Source organism: Mercenaria mercenaria, chromosome 16, assembly GCF_021730395.1.
Source record: "Mercenaria mercenaria strain notata chromosome 16, MADL_Memer_1, whole genome shotgun sequence".
In the NCBI taxonomy this organism is placed as follows: Eukaryota; Metazoa; Mollusca; class Bivalvia; order Venerida; family Veneridae; genus Mercenaria; species Mercenaria mercenaria.
In genome coordinates, this window is record NC_069376.1 from 65,654,120 (window position 1) to 65,672,614 (window position 18,495).

The window sequence follows — 18,495 nt, forward strand, 5'->3', positions numbered from 1 at the left end:
GTAAATATCGAGCTGTGTTATGAAATTTTAAGAAAAAAAACTAAAAACAAACTGAAACTGGTAGACTATACTGTCAGTACATCAATCATTAGCCGACTCAGGCCATTCAGGCCTTTGATTTGTTAAAATTTTTGATAAAGTCAAATATCTGTTACTTTTAAAGCTTTTGACTTGAAACTCAAAATAGTTATTTACTATCAAAGTCTACACCAGGAGACACAATTCCCATAACTCTGATTTGAATTTTGACAGAATTATGTCCCTTTTTTAATTTGAATTTTTTTACTGGAAGCTCTAATTCAGAGTCAAGCACTGAGAAAAGTCGAGCACACTGTCTTACGGACAGCTCTTGTTTTACTTGGATCTTGATAAGAAAGACACGTCCAGTTTGTATTTTTGTCCTGTTATATTTAGAAGAAGCATGGTTCACAATGATATTTAAATCAGAAGGGGGGTAAATCACCTGTATCCTAATTGTTGAATGGCATTAAATTCTTAGGAAATCTTTATTTCATTTAATCCCCAAAAACAGACAAAAATCTTATAAAACAATACACAGTTTTACTTTATGCCTATGTAATCTTCAAAACACTTTAATCATTTCAGTATTAGCAAACTACCTGTAGTTCATGAACTGATGAGCATTCATGAACTGTTCATGAACCATTCGTGAACAGTGCGATGAATGTTCCTCAAAAAGTTTGTGAACTGTTCACGAACCAAAAGTTCATGAATTGTTCATGAAACTATTCCTGAAAAAGTTCACCAGCTGTCTGTGAACCTAAAGTTCAAGAATTATTCATGAACTGGTTCTTCAAAAATTTCACCTTTGGTGCATGATTTTAAGTTCACGAATAGCTCAGTAATCAAACAAGTGACTTCATTCAGAACTCAGTGCAGTATTTGATTTTATTTCAGTAATATGCTGATGGTTCATGAACCTGAATACACTGTTCATGAACTTCAAATTAATGAATTGATCAATCAAGTCTGAAATTCATAAAATCCATAAAACAAGATCCATTTACTTGTAAAAGCTTCTAGTATTTACAGCTGAAGGCTAATAAACATACATATGACTAGGAATGTTACTACATGTATTTTGTATTTTATGTTGTCTGCAATTTGTACAAAATTTTGATTAAACATTGGGGATAGCTAACAGAAGTTTCATCATTATTTGGCAATTTAGAAAATGCCACTGGAAAAGAATAATAGTGTACACTGATACTTGGTTGGTGAATTTATTGATGTCTTTCATATCGTACCAGAAATCCTGGAAATATTCATGAACTTGTTTAAGAATGAATCAAGATTTTTTCATGAATGTCAATATACCTATAGAATTCAAGAAAAATTCTTGAAAAAAAATGATGAACATTTTATGAGCAGTTTAAGAATATTAAATTCTTAAAACATTCTTGATGTGTTCTTAAGAAAAAGTCATCTAAGATTCAATAAAAGTACTAAAAATTCAAAACCTTTTTCTAGTTCAGTACCGTCTGTTCTTGAACCCAATTAGGAGTTTCTGAACTGTTCACTCATTAAACATAAAACTTAGGTTTTCCTTTTACAATAAATGAATAAGTTCATGAATGTTCATGAACATTAAATTTATGTCACATGATCAGTTTCCATTATTTTGTTGCATGCTGGGAAATTTTTTGCACGTGATTCAGCAATTTTTTAGAAGTTTGTGCACCAAATGAGATGGAAATATTTATCATACTACAGTAAGGAATGGTTTAAAAGGAACATGAGTATACTGAATATCAAATAAGTAATTATGGTGTTGTCATAAATTGTTCATTTTAAAAAATATAAATCCTTTTAAAATGTCACATGTTTTCACGACCCTGAAACAATTTAGTATCTAATCTGAATGTCAATCTTGAGATTAAAGTAAATTAGACCATCTAGCAACTGAATTTCGGATAAAATTTCACTTGGGATTTTGTTGTTTTTTCCGCTTTTTTATATTTTGGAATTTAAAGACCTTTTTCAGTGTCGTATGAGGGCGTAATAATTTTTAAATGCAAAATGGACACAATCGGATGTCCTTGGATTTAATCACAGGTTTAAACAGCTCAAGTCACTGACCTGAGAAAGCCTGCTTTTCTCAGACAGGCTTCATCAGGCAGTTGCTATAGTAATGTCACTATTGTCAAAATCACTGTTTCTAATTCAGCTGGGTTCATCAACTTTCCATTTATCTTGTTACTTTCAGTTCATGAACCCCTAGTTCATGAACTATATATGGTTCATCAACTTGATGAATAGTTGATGCCGCAAAAAGTCCCATTTGTAGTTGATGAACTGTTCATGAATAGTTCACGAATAGTTCAAGAATTATTCATGAACTGTTCATCAAGTTCGCGAATTTCTGGTTCATCAAATTCATGAACCTATCAATTCATGAACTTTGGTGAACACATCCAGTTCATGAATTTGACGAACCAGTCCAGTTCATGAACTTGATGAACCACGCCAAGTTCATGAATTTTTGATGCCATAAAAAGTCCCATTTGTAGTTCATGAACTTTCATGAACTATTCGTGAACTGTTCATAAACAAAGTTCTGGAATAGTTCAAGGATTATTCATGAACTGTTCATGAATTTCTCAACAGGGCAGGCAACTCAGGACATGCTTTTTGTTTGTGGTTTTACGTTTTTTAGCAGTTCTTTTTAAAAACATAAAATTTAGGGAGACATGTTGAGAATGCCTAAAACATATGACATCTTATGTAATGACCAAGTTCCGGAGCTAAGGAACGAATGCAACTTAATTTGTAAAGAACAAGGCTTTATGTTTGTATGAGGGTGCATTTTTAACTCAACTGTTCGAAGAATAGTCTAGCTATTCTACTCACCCTGGTGTCGCCGTCGCCATCGGCGTCACACCTTGGTTAAAGTTTTGCATGCAAGTACATACAGCTATCATTGAAAGGCATATAGCTTTGAAACTTATTTTTTCTTTTTCTAGGTCAATTACCAACCTCACTGGGTCAAGTTCCATAACTCTGACATGTATTTTGAGCAAATTATGCCCCCTTTTGGACTTAGAAAATCCTGGTTAAAGTTTTACATGCAAGTTATTATCTCCAAAACTAATGCAGATACTGAATTGAAACTTCACCTGTGTCTTCGAGGTTATAAAACTAGTTGATAGCATCAAGTCCCATAAATCTGACCTGCATTTTGGCCAAATTATGCCCCCTCTGGACTTAGAAAATCCTGGTTAAGTTTTGCATGCAAGTGCATACAGCTATTACTAAAAGGCATATAGATTTGAAACTTATTTTTACTTTTTCTATATCAAATTTCAACCTCACTGGGTCAAGTCCCATAACTCTGACATGTATTTTGGGCAAATTATGCCCCCTTTTGGACTTAGAAAATCCTGGTTAAAATTTTACATGGAAGTTACTATCTCCAAAACTTATGCAGATATTGAATTGAAACTTCACATGTGTCTTTGGGGTTATAAAACTAACTGATAGCATCAAGTCCAATAACTCTGACCAGCATTTTGGCCAAATTATGCCCCCTTTGGACTTAGAAAATCCTGGTTAAAATTTTGCGTGCAAGTACATACAGCTATTACTAAAAGGCATATAGATTTGAAACTTATTTTTTCTTTTTCTATATCAAATACCAACCTCACTGGGTCAAGTCCCATAACTCTGACATGTATTTTGGGCAAATTATGCCCCCTTTTGTACTTAGAAAATCCTGGTTAAAGTTTTACATGGAAGTTACTATCTCCAAAACTAATGCAGATATTGAATTGAAACTTCACATGTGTCTTCGAGGTTATAAAACTAGTTGATAGCATCAAGTCCCATAACTCTGACCTGCATTTTGGCCAAATTATGCCCCCTTTGGACTTAGAAAATCCTGGTTAAGTTTTGCATGCAAGTGCATACAGCTATTACTAAAAGGCATATAGATTTGAAACTTATTTTTTCTTTTTCTATATCAAATACCAACCTCACTGGGTCAAGTCCCATAACTCTGACATGTATTTTGGGCAAATTATGCCCCCTTTTGGACTTAGAAAATCCTGGTTAAAATTTTACATGGAAGTTACTATCTCCAAAACTAATGCAGATATTGAATTGAAACTTCACATGTGTCTTTGGGGTTATAAAACTAACTGATAGCATCAAGTCCGATAACTCTGACCTGCATTTTGGCCAAATTATGCCCCCTTTGGACTTAGAAAATCCTGGTTAAAATTTTGCGTGCAAGTACATACAGCTATTGCTTTAAGGCATACATATTTAAAACTTATTTTTTATTATTCCAGATCAATTACCAACCTCACTGGGTCATGTCCCATAACTCTGACATGTATTTTGGGCAAATTATGCCCCCTTTTAGACTTAGAAAATTCTGGTTAAAGTTTTGCGTGCAAGTTACTGTCTGCAGAATAAATGCAGATATTAAATTGAAACTTCACATGTGCCTTCATGGTTATAAAACTAGTTGATAGCATCAAGTCCCATAACTCTGACTTGCATTTTGGTCAAATTATGTCCCCTTTTGAACATAAAACTAAATTTTACATGCAAGTTACTCTCCAAAACTAATGCAGATACTGGATTGAAACTCTAAAGATATCTTAACATTTAGGGTAACATTTTCCTGCTTCTGGGATATTAATTCGAATAGTCGAGCATTGGCTGTCTTACGGACAGCTCTTGTAATTGGGGGGATGCAGAATTTGCATTGAAGTTATAATGATACCTCCTTAATTGTAAGTGGAAAAGAATGACAAAATTTCTTGTGATTTGAGGATTTTTACTTCTGTGTTAGTTTAGGTGATATATCATATAATTTTCTGTTTATCTTTAATTCATGCTTATCAGATCTATCAAGGATTGTTTGAAGGAGGTATTGTTTGGTTTTGCGCCTGTGTATTAACTGGTAGAAAAATAGAATGTCCATTTTCTAAAGGGATTTGACAGTTGGAGATATAAATTATTTGTTTACAGATATAAATTGCGATTTAATCAGTTGGTCTTGGCAGCTTTGCTATCCAGTAACAGAAATACAAATAGGGAAATACAAATGTAATATATCTACAAAATGTACGTTAGTGCAATTATTTTTTATGCCCCCAGCATCTACTGATGCAGGAGGCATATAGTGATTGTCCTGTCCATTCGTCCGTCCGTACGAGGTTAACCAAATGGGACCGTTTTGTCTAGCATCAATACCCCATACTAGAATGACCTGATACTAATGCAGATGTAACCTGTGACCATTCCTCAACCATTCCTCATCTTCAGACATCACCTGACCTCAGTTTGACCTTGACCTTGACCTCATTTTGGACTTAGGTTGCTTTATATGGGCCATCTTTTGGTTAACCAAATGGGACCGTTTCGTCTAGCATCAATACCCCTTACAAGAATGAATTGATACTAATACAGATGTAAACTGTGACCATTCCTCATCTTCAAACATCACCTGACCTCAGTTTGACCTTGACCTTGACCTCGTTTTGGACTTAGGTGCAAAATCTATCGACAATGGTGCCACTGGGGGCATCAAGCGTTTATTGAATGCAGGTCCTTGTTTTATCGTAAAGTTTAAAAATCATATTTCTTCACACTGTTGTAAAAAAAAATTAACCTTACCATCAGTTTCATTTACTTTATATTTTAATTGGCATTGTTTGTTTTTTCAACGGTTAGTATTTCACTATTTGGGTTTCCGGATTTCATACCAGACCTTGCTTGTTCTTAGCAACTTTGTTACAAGTAAATAACAACTTCCCCATATATATCAGAGGTAGAAGACACACTTTCTTTATGCTAGGGGTTTGAACTTATGACCTCTTAATTTCACCTGAGCGTACTCACTAGGATGTTGCATGCTTTCAAAAGCTTGGGTGGTACTTTTAATGTGTATTTTATTTTTATAATGTTGCTGAAACATTTTATGTCAGAATTTGTTAAATTGAAGGCATCACGGACAGTGCTGGCAGTGAAAATTTACAAAAAGATGGACATGGGGACACATAAAAGATAACTAAAATAGTATTTAAAAAGTAATAAAGATTGTAATAATTTTACAAATTATGAAATTTCACAGAGCATCACCAGGTCTCGGAATCATTGGACTGTTTTATTTAACTATCAGATATATAAACTGAAATCATATAATGTAAAATGTCATCTATAAAAGGGTATACAAAATAATTATAAACATGTTTACCAGTCAATTATAACCTACTTTCCAACATAATGGGTATACATGTCTCAATAACTTATATTTGAGTTTTTGCCATATATTATCTCATTACACTTATTCTGGCAGTGCATTAATTCCTACTATACTATCTTTTTCCTGCTGAAAATCCCTGTTTCTCAAAATGCTTATACTCCTTAATTTGCCACTGAAATTTTAGCATACCTTTTCTTGTCAGTGTGTTTTTCCTATGTAAAGACTTCATATGTGTAAAGACATTTCTCATGTGTAAAGACTTCATTATGTGTAAAGACATTTCATATGTGTAAAGGCATTTTATATGTGTAAAGACTTCAGATGTGTAAAGACACTTCATATGTGTAAAGACTTCATTTGTGTAAAGACAGTTCATATGTGTAAAGACTTCATATGTGTAAAGACATTTCATATGTGTACAGACATTTCGTATGTGTAAAGACTTCATTTGTGTAAAGACATTTCATATGTGTAAAGACATTTCATTTGTGTAAAGACATTTCATATGTGTAAAGACATTTCATATGTGCAAAGACTTCATATATGTAAATACACTTCATATGTGTAAAGACTTCATATGTGTAAAGACAGTTCATATGTGTAAAGGCTTCATATGTGTAAAGACATTTCATATGTGTAAAGACTTCATATGTGTAAAGACATTTCATATGTGTACAGACATTTCGTATGTGTAAAGACTTCATTTGTGTAAAGACATTTCATATGTGTAAAGACTTCATATGTGTAAATACACTTCATATGTGCAAAGACATCATATGTGTAAAGACATTTCATATGTGTAAAGACTTCATATGTGTAAAGACTTCATATGTGTAAAGACATTTCATATGTGTAAAGACATTTCGTTTGTGTAAAGACTTCATTTGTGTAAAGACATTTCATATTTCAATTGTGTAAAGACATTTCATTTGTGTAAAGACATTTCATGTGTGTAAAGACATCATTATGATGTTGTTTTACAGAGGTATATTAGCACATTAGATCTGAAAATGAAAAAGTATTGAATATTGTAGAGAGCCACTTATCACCTATTAACAGCTATGGGAAATGTCTCTTCCAGTACAAATTATTTGCAAGAGAGCTAAGTAACTAAAAGAGTATGAAGAAAACATAATTTTGCAACATTCCTTTGATTTACTGAGAGATAGTTTGGCATATTTGTCTCTATGGCAGGCCTAAGTGTCTGTTTTTAGGGTGGATGGGGAACAGGTTTTTCTAAATGTTGAAGCACGTCCCTGATACTCAGTGCTTTTTGTTTATATTAAATCAGCAAAATACAAAGGTGGGGAAGGGGTACTAAACGACCAACACCAGATAGGTTAAGACTGTATTTATTATAGATGTACCGGTTTCGGTCTTATCAAGACCTTCTTCAGCATCAGATTAAATATGATCAAAACTGGGCATACTTGTCTTCATATACATCAATCCTGCTATTAGCCAAGTGTCTCCCATGAAGTGAGTTTTAATAGAAAAATGCAGGTAAAAGGCATTGTTGCTTTGTTACAAAAATCACACTGCTTCATTCAAATCTGTCTCCAGGAATGATGAATGATTAAGGTGTAGTATTATTCATTAATATTCCCTGTCCGCTATTTATAGCTACATGCATGTACACATTGAATTCTTTGAGAATAATTAATTTTTAGTAACTAAAGGTTTCATATACCAGGTAAATACACTTAAGAAAATGGTAACCCAAATATTTCAAAAAATCTACTTGGGCTGTAATTCGAAAACACTCCCCCCCCCCACCCTGCCACATTTTATTTACATGTACACCAGTCTATTTTTTGGAGACTGTCTGTATTCAAAACAAAATATTTGTCAGTGAAAGATCTTTCAGGATATAATTATGTGCTCTATGACAGTTCATTGTTCATGGTAAAAGAAGCTGAGTTCAGTTTCAAAACATCAGTATCTGCAGGTTAGAGACCAAGCTCAAAATAAAGCTTGCCTGCCATTGGTCAACCTCAAATTGTGCTCAGATACAACCAATTGGATACTGGAGCTTCAGATTCATTTTGCATTAATAACCATGGACTCTGATTGGTTATTTTGCATTTGAAAGTGACCACTCTAAGACAAGCTGATAAACTTCGAGTCAGAATATGGCCAGTTCCTCTGTTAAGGTGAGGAAAAATCATAAACAAAGTAAGTTTTGAATGTTTGACGGACATAATGAAAATTTATCCAAAAAAATCAGACCAGTTAGTATTGATAAGTGATATGATATATTCATACTAAGGGAACTATTTATACAGAAAAATTGCCATAGGCTACATGTGACTTTTGGGAGTTTTAACCCTTACCATACTAAATTTCTATGATGAACTTGTCCATCTTTCAATTTGGACAGTACCATTAACTGTTAAAAGGGGTGCTTTCCAAAAGATACTGACTGAATGGCAAACAGTGCAGATCATGATCAGAGTCACACTGCACGGATGTGCAGGCTGACAGGCTGATCATGATCTGCACTGGTCGCAAAGGCAGAATCTATCATGTCCTGCATGATCAGGGTTAATTGTCTGGAGTCATACAATTTATGCTACAAAGTCTTACTTGAACCATATTTATTCTTTATTTAATCCTATTAGGCTTATGTATTAATGACTATAAATTTCTTTGAACAAAAGAATTTATTTTGAACTTTAGCTTAGATTTTTTTTAAAGAAGTCAAATAGTTGCAGGTACATGTATGCAAAATAAAGTTAACAACTAACATTACAACTTAAAATAAACAGATAAGTAAATTAACATTAATAGAGGTCTAGAAGAAAAGACTGATGAAAAATCTTGCAACAAATATAATTTCACAAATACAGTAACATAATTATATATAAGATTATAATGAGGTATAAGTTATATACAGATAGATCCTTCTCAGTCAGAATCCCTCAGCAGTGGCCAGCAGTGACATCTTTTCTTCCCCTGTAAATCTACCACTGGTAAAAAGAGGCAGTCCAAAGCAAAACAGTTCTTCGCCCAATTCTGAACTTAAAATTCCCAAATGATCGATAACTTTGGGTTGTAGTTTTGCTACTTTATACGTTTATTTTGATTATGTTAAACAACAGCTAATATAATTTATGTTGTGCAGGTTATAAAATGCCATTCAACATTTGTAAATTTTACACACAAAAACATCTTTATACATTATGGTATAATCTTTCAATTTTTTTCCAATTAAAACAATCTCTGAGAGCAGTTTCCCAATTCAGTTTGTGTTGGAAGTATTCCCAAAATGAGGAAAGGAAGGCCTGTGTAAACTCTTAAAATGGGACTTTTCCTTTTGTATCAATGCTGTTCCAGTTCTAGGAGTTTCAGTATTACCAGACTGAATATGCCTTTGACATGAATATGAAGGGTGAGAGAGGGAATGTCACCAGGCCCCAAATTTCACAAAAATGCATAAGTTTGTTAATGGACTGAAGTATGATACTTAAGAAAAGTATAAACTTAAGCAATAAACATACCTTTTAAAAGTCAATTAACAAACTTTAGTATTTTCTTGAAATTGGGGCCAGATATCAATATTCCAGTAAAAACACACAAGCACTGTTTCAAAATTAATGGAGCACTTCAAGCATAATATACATAGAAATGTAGAAATTGTTTAACCCTTAGCATGCTAGATAAATTGTCGTCTGCTGGAAATGTCGTCTGCTAAAATTGTAAAGTTCATTCAATTTGCTCAAAAATTGGAAGAAATATTGTCAGAGTAGCAAACAGCTTGGAACCTGATCAGACGCCGATTTAATCGGCGTCTGATCTGGTTCCAAGCTTTTGCAAAGGCTGTTAAATTCGCCTGCAGCAGGCTAAGGGTTAAATGCATCTGCAAAAAAGTGTCTTACAAATCAGCCAGGAGGCTTTACAGCTGTACTGGTAAATGACTTTTACAAGTGTTTTATGAAAGTTTTCATCTAAATTTGAATGAGAACGCAGTATTCTGGTTTTTGACACTGCACTTACTGGAATATAAAAAAGTCCTAAACTACAGTTGTAACTCGGTATCTTGAATTCCAAGGGATGGAGCGTTTTACTTGGAGATAAACAAAATTCGAATTAAAATGATATTTTATGCACGTGTTTTGGGATGGGACTTGAAAATGTCTCCAGGATAGCCAGAATTTTGAGATACGCAAGTTTGAAATATCGTGTTTCAACTGTATTTGAAATCTCAACCTCATTAAATTTTACAAAAACAGAATATGGTAAATCTCTCAGGTTTAAACCAAAGTGTTTATTTCAGGAGCATGCCAGTTCATCGAGCAGTTCAGATGAGTCAGATGAAGAGGATTTAAAAAAAGACACTGCACCTAAACCTAAAGTAAGTTTCTTGTTTATTATAAATTTAACATAGCGTTTTAATGTCATTGCAATGAAATCATACAGAAAAACGTAACTTTTAAAGCTGTAATATGAAAATTGTAGTACTATTTCTCTTATTTAATTTGACTATAATGGTCTACTCATCCATGAGGCCATATCCTTGACATGCCCTCCAGCATGTCAGCAAATATGTTGCTTCAGTATCCCTGTGTGGTAAAAAGTGGAAATAAGTTTGTTTACGAAGTTGTAAGATATATTTCTAAGCATTCTGTCAAGCACAGGTGGGAACTTGATAGGACAGTCAACTTTCATTAATTTTGTGCTGGACCTGAAAGTGTGTGTGAAATTTTTTTAAACTTTGCTTATTTCTCTTGCTTTCTGTTTCAGTTTACAGCGGCAAAGTTTGTGTTACGGAGATCCAGGAAAGACTTGAATACTTTAAACAAGGCAGTTGTTCATGGGAGGTAATTGTTTATTAAAATGTGTTTGCTTGGCCCTGTTTAGAAAGTCACCTGAACTGAAAATACAAAAAGTCCTTTAAACAACTTCTCACGAACCAGTTGATGGATATTCACCAGACTTATTTTGTAACTCTCAGATTTGTTCAAGGGTTCCTCTGGGACTTTTTTAGAGGCAGTCAGACATTAAGTTAGAAGAAAAAGCTTTGAACAGCTTCTTTTCATGTACCAGTTGATGGATCTTCATTAAACTTGCTCTGTATTATCCTTTTATGGACCTCTTTCAAGATTTTTTATGCCTCCGGCATCTACTGATGCGGGAGGCATACAGTGATTGTCCTGTCCATCTGTTCGTCTGTCCATTCGTCCGTCTATACGAGGTTAACCAAATGGGACGTTTTCGTCTAGCATCAATACCCCTAACTAGAATGACTTGATACTAATGCAGATGTAACCTGTGATCATTCCTCATCTTCAGACATCACCTGACCTCAGGTTGCTTTGTATCGACAAGGATGCCACCGGGGACATCAAGTGTTTATTGAACGCAGCTCCTTGTTTCAAATGTTTTGATTTTTTTTCTGTTTTGGGACCACCAGAGCTATAAATTATATAGACAAAAATGTTCAGTGGCTTCTTTTCATGAATCAGGTGATGGATTTTCATCAAACTTAGTCTGTAGCATCCTTGGATGAAGCTATGTCAAGTTTAACTGGTTCTGCATGGCCCCTTCTAGGCATTAGAGCAAAAAAAAACAAGAGGGCCAAGATGGCCCTAGGTCGCTCACCTAAGTAACACACCATAACAGTGTAAAACATGTTTGACCTAGTGATTTCATGGAAACAAATATTCTGACCAATTTTCATTAAGATTGGACCAAAAAATTGGTCTCTTGCGATAAAACAAGCATTTTCTTAGATATGGCCTAGTTTTTGACCTCAGATGACCCATATTCAAATTCGACCTAGATTTCATTAAGGCAATCATCCTGACCAAATTTCATAAAAATCAATAGAAAAAAACAGTCTCTATCGCATACACAAGATTTTTCTTTAATTTGACCTAGTGACCTAGTTTTTGACCTCAGATAACCCATATTCAAACTCGACCTAGATTTCATCAAGGCAATCACTCTGACCAAATTTCATGAAGATCAATTGAAAACTACATCCTCTATTGCATACACAATGTTTTTCTTTGATTTGACCTAGTGACCTAGTTTTTGACCCCAGATGACCCATTTTCGAACTCGGCCTAGATTTCATCAAGGTAATTATTCTGGCTAAATTTCATGAAGATCAGTTGAAAAATACAGCCTCTATCGCATACACAAGGTTTTTCCTTAATTTGACCTAGTGACCTAGTTTTTGACCCCAGATGACCCATTTTCGATCTCGGCCTAGATTTCATCAAGGTAATCATTCTGACCAAAATTCATGAAGATCAATTGAAAAATACCGCCTCTATCGCATACACAAGGTTTTTCTCTGATTTGACCTAGTTTTTGACCCGAGATGACCCATTTTTGAAGTTGGCCTAGATTTCATCAAGGCAATCATTCTGACCAATATTCATGAAGATCAATTGAAAAATACAGCCTCTATCACATACACAAGGTTTTTCTTTGATTTGACCTAGTGACCTAGTTTTTAACCCGAGATGACCCATTTTCGAACTCGGCCTAGATTTCATCAAGGTTATCACTCTGACCAATATTCATGAAGAATAATTGAAAAATACAGCCTCTATCGCATACACAAGGTTTTTCTTTGATTTGACCTAGTGACCTAGTTTTTGACCTGAGATGACCCATTTTCAAACTCGGCCTAGATTTCATCAAGGCAATCATTCTGACCAATATTCATGAAGATCAGTTGAAAAATACAGCCTCTATCACATACACAAGGTTTTTCCTTAATTTGACCTAGTGACCTAGTTTTTGACCTGAGATGACCCATTTTCAAACTCGGCTTAGATTTCATCAAGGCAATCATTCTGACCAATATTCATGAAGATCAATTGAAAAATACAGCCTCTATCGCATACACAAGGTTTTTCTCTGATTTGACCTAGTGACCTAGTTTTTAACCCGAGATGACCCATTTTCAAACTCGGCCTAGATTTCATCAAGGCAATCATTCTGACCAATATTCATGAAGATCAATTGAAAAATACAGCCTCTATCGCATACACAAGGTTTTTCTCTGATTTGACCTAGTGACCTAATTTTTAACCCGAGATGACCCATTTTCTAACTCGGCCTAGATTTCATCAAGGCAATCATTCTGACCAATATTCATGAAGAATAATTGAAAAATACAGCCTCTATCGCATGCACAAGGTTTTTCTTTGATTTGACCTAGTGACCTAGTTTTTGACCCAAGATGACCTATTTTCGAACTCGGCCTAGATTTCATCAAGGCAATCATTCTGACCAATATTCATGAAGATCAATTGAAAAATACAGCCTCTATCGCATACACAAGGTTTTTCTTTGATTTGACCTAGTGACCTAGTTTTTGACCCGAGATGACCCATTTTCGAACTCGGCCTAGATTTCATCAAGGTTATCATTCTGACCAATATTCATGAAGATTAATTGAAAAATACAGCCTCTATCGCATACACAAGGTTTTTCTTTGATTTGACCTAGTGACCTAGTTTTTGACCCAAGATGACCCATTTTCGAACTCGGCCTAGATTTCATCAAGGTTATCATTCTGACCAATATTCATGAAGATTAATTGAAAAATACAGCCTCTATTGCATACACAAGCTAAATGTTGACAGACGACAGACAACAGACGACGGACGCCGGACATCGAGCGATCAGAAAAACTCACCTGAGCATTGCTCAGGTGAGCTAAAAAGTAGATGGATCTTCATAAAACTTGGTCCTTGTTTGGACCTATATCCAGTTTACTTAAATGATTCTTTCTCAGTGTTTTTATGCTGAACAGAATTGTTACATTGAATGACATGTCAAAAGGTCAAGGCCAGGTAAGATGCTATTAGGGCATCATGACCCTTGTGATTTCAGGTAGTGATCATTATAATAATTTTTTTATTCTATTTCTAAGTATTGACATTATTTTACTGAAGAGTTTTTCAGTTTTGTTGTCCTATGTATATATTTCGATTTTAATTTCAATATTTCAGTTGATATCCTTACAAAAAAGCTGCTCCATCCAAAACCATTGAGGACAATACTTTTATAGTAAATGAATGAAAAAGATGGATAAATTTTATTAAGGTTGTTGACTCATAATGACAGGTAGCATTTCCCGTAAAATTTTATAGTCAGGAACCTTTGTCAGAATATTTCCACCATAAATATAGCTCTTTAAAGCTCATAGCTTGGTATAATGTAAGGTTATATACATCACTGATTCTATTGCAGTTAAGTTCTGATGAGAGGTTTTGATTATAATTTATATATTTCATATTCTTCCACATTCAAGCATAGTTCTATACCCGTGAAATGATTATGGTTATAATCTCAAGAATAATGTACTCTTATATTTCATACATGTGATAAGTTCAGAATCCCAAAACTGGAGGTTTGCCATTTTTCAGCTGGAGTTGGGGTCTCAAAACTGGAGGTTTTTTATCGACATAAATTAAGCGCGTGGACACATAACTTAGAGGCAAAATCCAACATTTTTGGCTACACAATAATGTATATAAGTCTACACCAGAAGAAACAATCCTCATAACTCTTGATTTGAATTTTGACAGAGTTATCATCTGTTATGCCACTTTTTAACTTCATTTGTTTTGTTAAAGTTTTATATAATGTCTAATATCTCAGTTACATACAAAGCTATTGCCTATTAATAATGCCCCTTTTACTGGCAAAGCTTTAATTCAGAGTCAATCACTGAGAAAACTTGAGCATGCTAGTTTACAGAAACTCAACTCATAAACTATGTAAATTCCTTACCCCACCCATTTTCGTATAAAAAATACTGATGATTTTGACATGAAAAATAGAAAACAGAAATGCATCAACATGTATTTACCCTTACCAAAATATTGTAGATTCAGATTGATGTTGTCAAATAAATGAGTGTGTGTTTTCATGCAATTTTCAATGAAATAAGTCCGATTTAGTAGCAAATTAATTTGGTAAACATTGGAAGAAAATGGCGTAACTCCGTAAGGGGAACTAACACTCCTGTTCTAAAAATAGTAATGGGTTGGTTTTTGTATGTATGTATACTGCTTGACGCCCCTTTCGGGTATAACTAGCAGGTGCGCGTCTGTGCCAGAATAAAGTTAAAAGAATGACAGTAAGATGTCAAAAGGAAGATAGTGCAAGATAAAACTGTATTAACAAGAGTAAAATCAGGATAAAACAGGGTGTAGTCACTTAATAGTAGTGGGATGCGTTAACAGCATGTCTGAAATGTTCAGGATCAGGCTGATTAACGATCAGGGGTGGCAGCTGATTCCATAGGGTAACGGTGTATGGAAAGAAAGAGAACTTAAAAACATTAATGTTTGTATGGATCTGCCTAAGGGAGTGTTCGTGCATATGATGTGTTCGTCTCAATGGCTGTACTAGATACGGAGGGACTGGAATAGCTACGTAACCATGAACGATTTTGTAAAACATGAAAAGTCTAGCAATTGTCCGTCTGTCCTCGAGTGTCTGCCAACTGAGATCATTTAACATGTTTGTTACACTATCATAATATGAATATTGACCCTTTACCCACCTGGCAGCTCTTCTTTGCACCATTTCTATTTATGTATGTTTCTTTGTGTGTGTGGTGACCATACCGTAGAGGCATACTCTAGTTGTGGCCTAACTAGAGTCTTGTAGGAGGTTTCTTTAATATTTTGGTTTTTGACCGGGAGGTTTCTGCGTAGAAAACCCGTGATTTGTTTGCATTGTTTGTGATTCTATCTACATGTGTGTTCCAGGAGAGATCATTTGCTATATCTACCCCTAGATACTTTGCACTGGAGACCACTTCCAGGATTTGACCGTGTAAAATGTAGTTATGTGTAAATTTCTTTCTGTTTTTTGTTATGTTCATGACCTGACATTTGCTGGGGTTGAACTCCATCTCCCAGACGTGCTCCCAAGTTTCTAGTTTCTGGAGGTCCTGCTGTAGTGTGACGCAGTCTTGTTCTTTAGAGATTGTGAGGTAAACTGCCGTGTCATCTGCAAATAACCTGACTTGTGATTGTAAGGACTGAGGTAGATCATTTATGTATAATAGGAATAAGAGCGGGCCAAGGACTGAGCCTTGAGGGACACCTGATGTGACAGGTACTTCATCGGATTTCATTCCGTCCACGAGTACTGACTGCATTCTGCCAATCAGGAAGGACCTTATCCATGTGATAACCTGTTTGTTAACGCCGCACTCTTGTAGTTTATAAAGTAACTTTAGGTGACTGACCTTGTCAAATGCTTTACTGAAATCAAGTAAAATGTGATCTGTTTGTTTACCTCGACTTGTTTTTCCAACAATTATTTATGTGATTTTATTACCGAGCAAAATTTTTCTTTGAATAATCAAAAATCATTTCAGTTGGGAATTATTTCTTATGACTGAGTTTCTTGCTACAAATTGGTAAAAAATGGAGCTTTATTGGCAGTGAGAATGGGCAGATATTCGGCCCCGTGACACAGGTGGAAAAGACCCTGCTTGTCTAATCCCTTATCAAAACAAACAATTAATAATTAACCTGTGAAAAACAACTCTTTCCTCCAGCTACATGTGTGTCAAACATGTATAATACACAACAGTCGGTGACACTTTGATTTACTGTGTAAACATGTTTGGCACTCATCGGTAATTATCAACCCAGTCATAATACTGATTTTTATTTTTTGAAAAGCGGGAGAAATACGGTTTTGGTCGGGAGACGGGAGGCAAGGTGAAAAAATCGGGATTTTGACCCTCCCGCGCGGGAGATCACATGTATGTATATTTTAATAAACTGTTGAAACACACATATTAACAAAATTATATGTGGATTTAATTTCAGACATATGATCAGAAATGTAAGCCTAGGTCATGGACTGTTTGACTTGATTGACAAGGAAAAACAACATAAAGTGAGTATGACTTCCTCTGCCCTGGAAAGTTACCAGACTGAGTTTTGAGACCTGCCTAAAGTATCTAGCATCTGATCTAATTTTGAAATTGACCAATAGCAAGGTGGCATTTTAGACTGGTTTCTCATTTTAATAACAGCTGCTATCCATCCTGATTGTCAGGGCTCCATGACTGAGTGGTTCAAGGTCGCTCTCTTCCAATCACTTGCTCTTCACTGCTGTGGGTTCAAAACCTCATTTGGGGTGTAGCTTTTTATGGCATCCAGCTGGTTTAGAGAAGGATGGTGGTTCTGTGCTGTTAGCAATACAGTAGCAATTTTAACAGAGTATCAGTAGATTGTGACACCTTTACAGTTAAGCGTGCACTAGAGCCCACCTATGATAATTAAGTAAAGGTGCACATGTTATGACCATGTTCCATTTAATAAATTTTCAAGAAGTTTTTTTCTTGCATACCAGATGGGGATTTCTGATGATTTCACCGGTGCTGGAAAACTCCATCTTACACCCCGGGGTGTAAGATGACTCTCATGCTGTAAATGACGTATAACAAACTACATATGTACAGAAGATATGTGTAGTAATAATAATGTTTTTTCGTAAAACGGGATAAAAATTTAATACCTTGATAGTTCCTCATTGTTCCTAATAACATATTTCTCGATTCAAAAAAGCATTATTTTAAGGAAATAACATAACGTTTCATTGCAAATGATAAAACAAACCCGGAACTCTTACGTTGTTTTCGTCTCTGTAACGTCATGACGTACTTCCTGTTTACGAACGTAAAGTTCCCGCGCTTTGTTAATACGCTACTATAAGAAAATAGTGCTATAAGAAAATCATTTGTTTGAATTTATTTTTTACTCTTCTTTGTTGAATATGGTATGCAAGAAAAAGATTCTATCACTGGCTGTAGGTGCAGATGGGAATATCTGGCTCTCGGGTAACTGTTTACGCGGTCACTCGGCTGGAGCCTCGTAACCGTGTAAACAGTTACCCTCGAGAGCGGAAATTCCCATCTGCACCTACAACCAGTGAAAGAATCTTATAGCCTTTGATGGATTTTTAGCTCATCTGATTTTTTGAAAAAAAATGATGAATTATTGTCATCACTTGAGCGGTTGTCGGCGTCAGCGTCGGCGTTGCCTGGTTAAGTTTTATGTTTAGGTCAACTTTTCTCCTAAACTATCAAAGCTATTGCTTTGAAACTTGGAATACTTGTTTACCATCATAAGCTGACCCTGTATAGCAAGAAACATAACTCCATCCTGCTTTTTGCAAGATTTATGGCCCCTTTTGGACTTAGAAAATATCAGATTTCTTGGTTAAGTTTTATGTTTAGGTCAACTTTTCTCCTAAACTATCAA

At 34.9% G+C, this 18,495-nt stretch overlaps 1 protein-coding gene across 8 annotated transcripts in view; it reads left to right on the forward strand.

Moving 5' to 3' along the window:
* Nucleotides 1–18,495, forward strand: part of LOC123540234 (coiled-coil domain-containing protein 60-like) — a 98,044-nt gene that overhangs the window by 9,144 nt on the left and 70,405 nt on the right. For all 8 annotated transcript variants that reach the window (XM_053527300.1, XM_053527295.1, XM_053527298.1 and 5 more), the window contains exons 3-5: nt 10,512–10,589; nt 10,979–11,055; nt 17,056–17,125. In XM_053527300.1, coding sequence (XP_053383275.1) covers nt 10,512–10,589; nt 10,979–11,055; nt 17,056–17,125 — 225 coding nt within the window. The remainder of the gene's footprint in view (nt 1–10,511; nt 10,590–10,978; nt 11,056–17,055; nt 17,126–18,495) is intronic.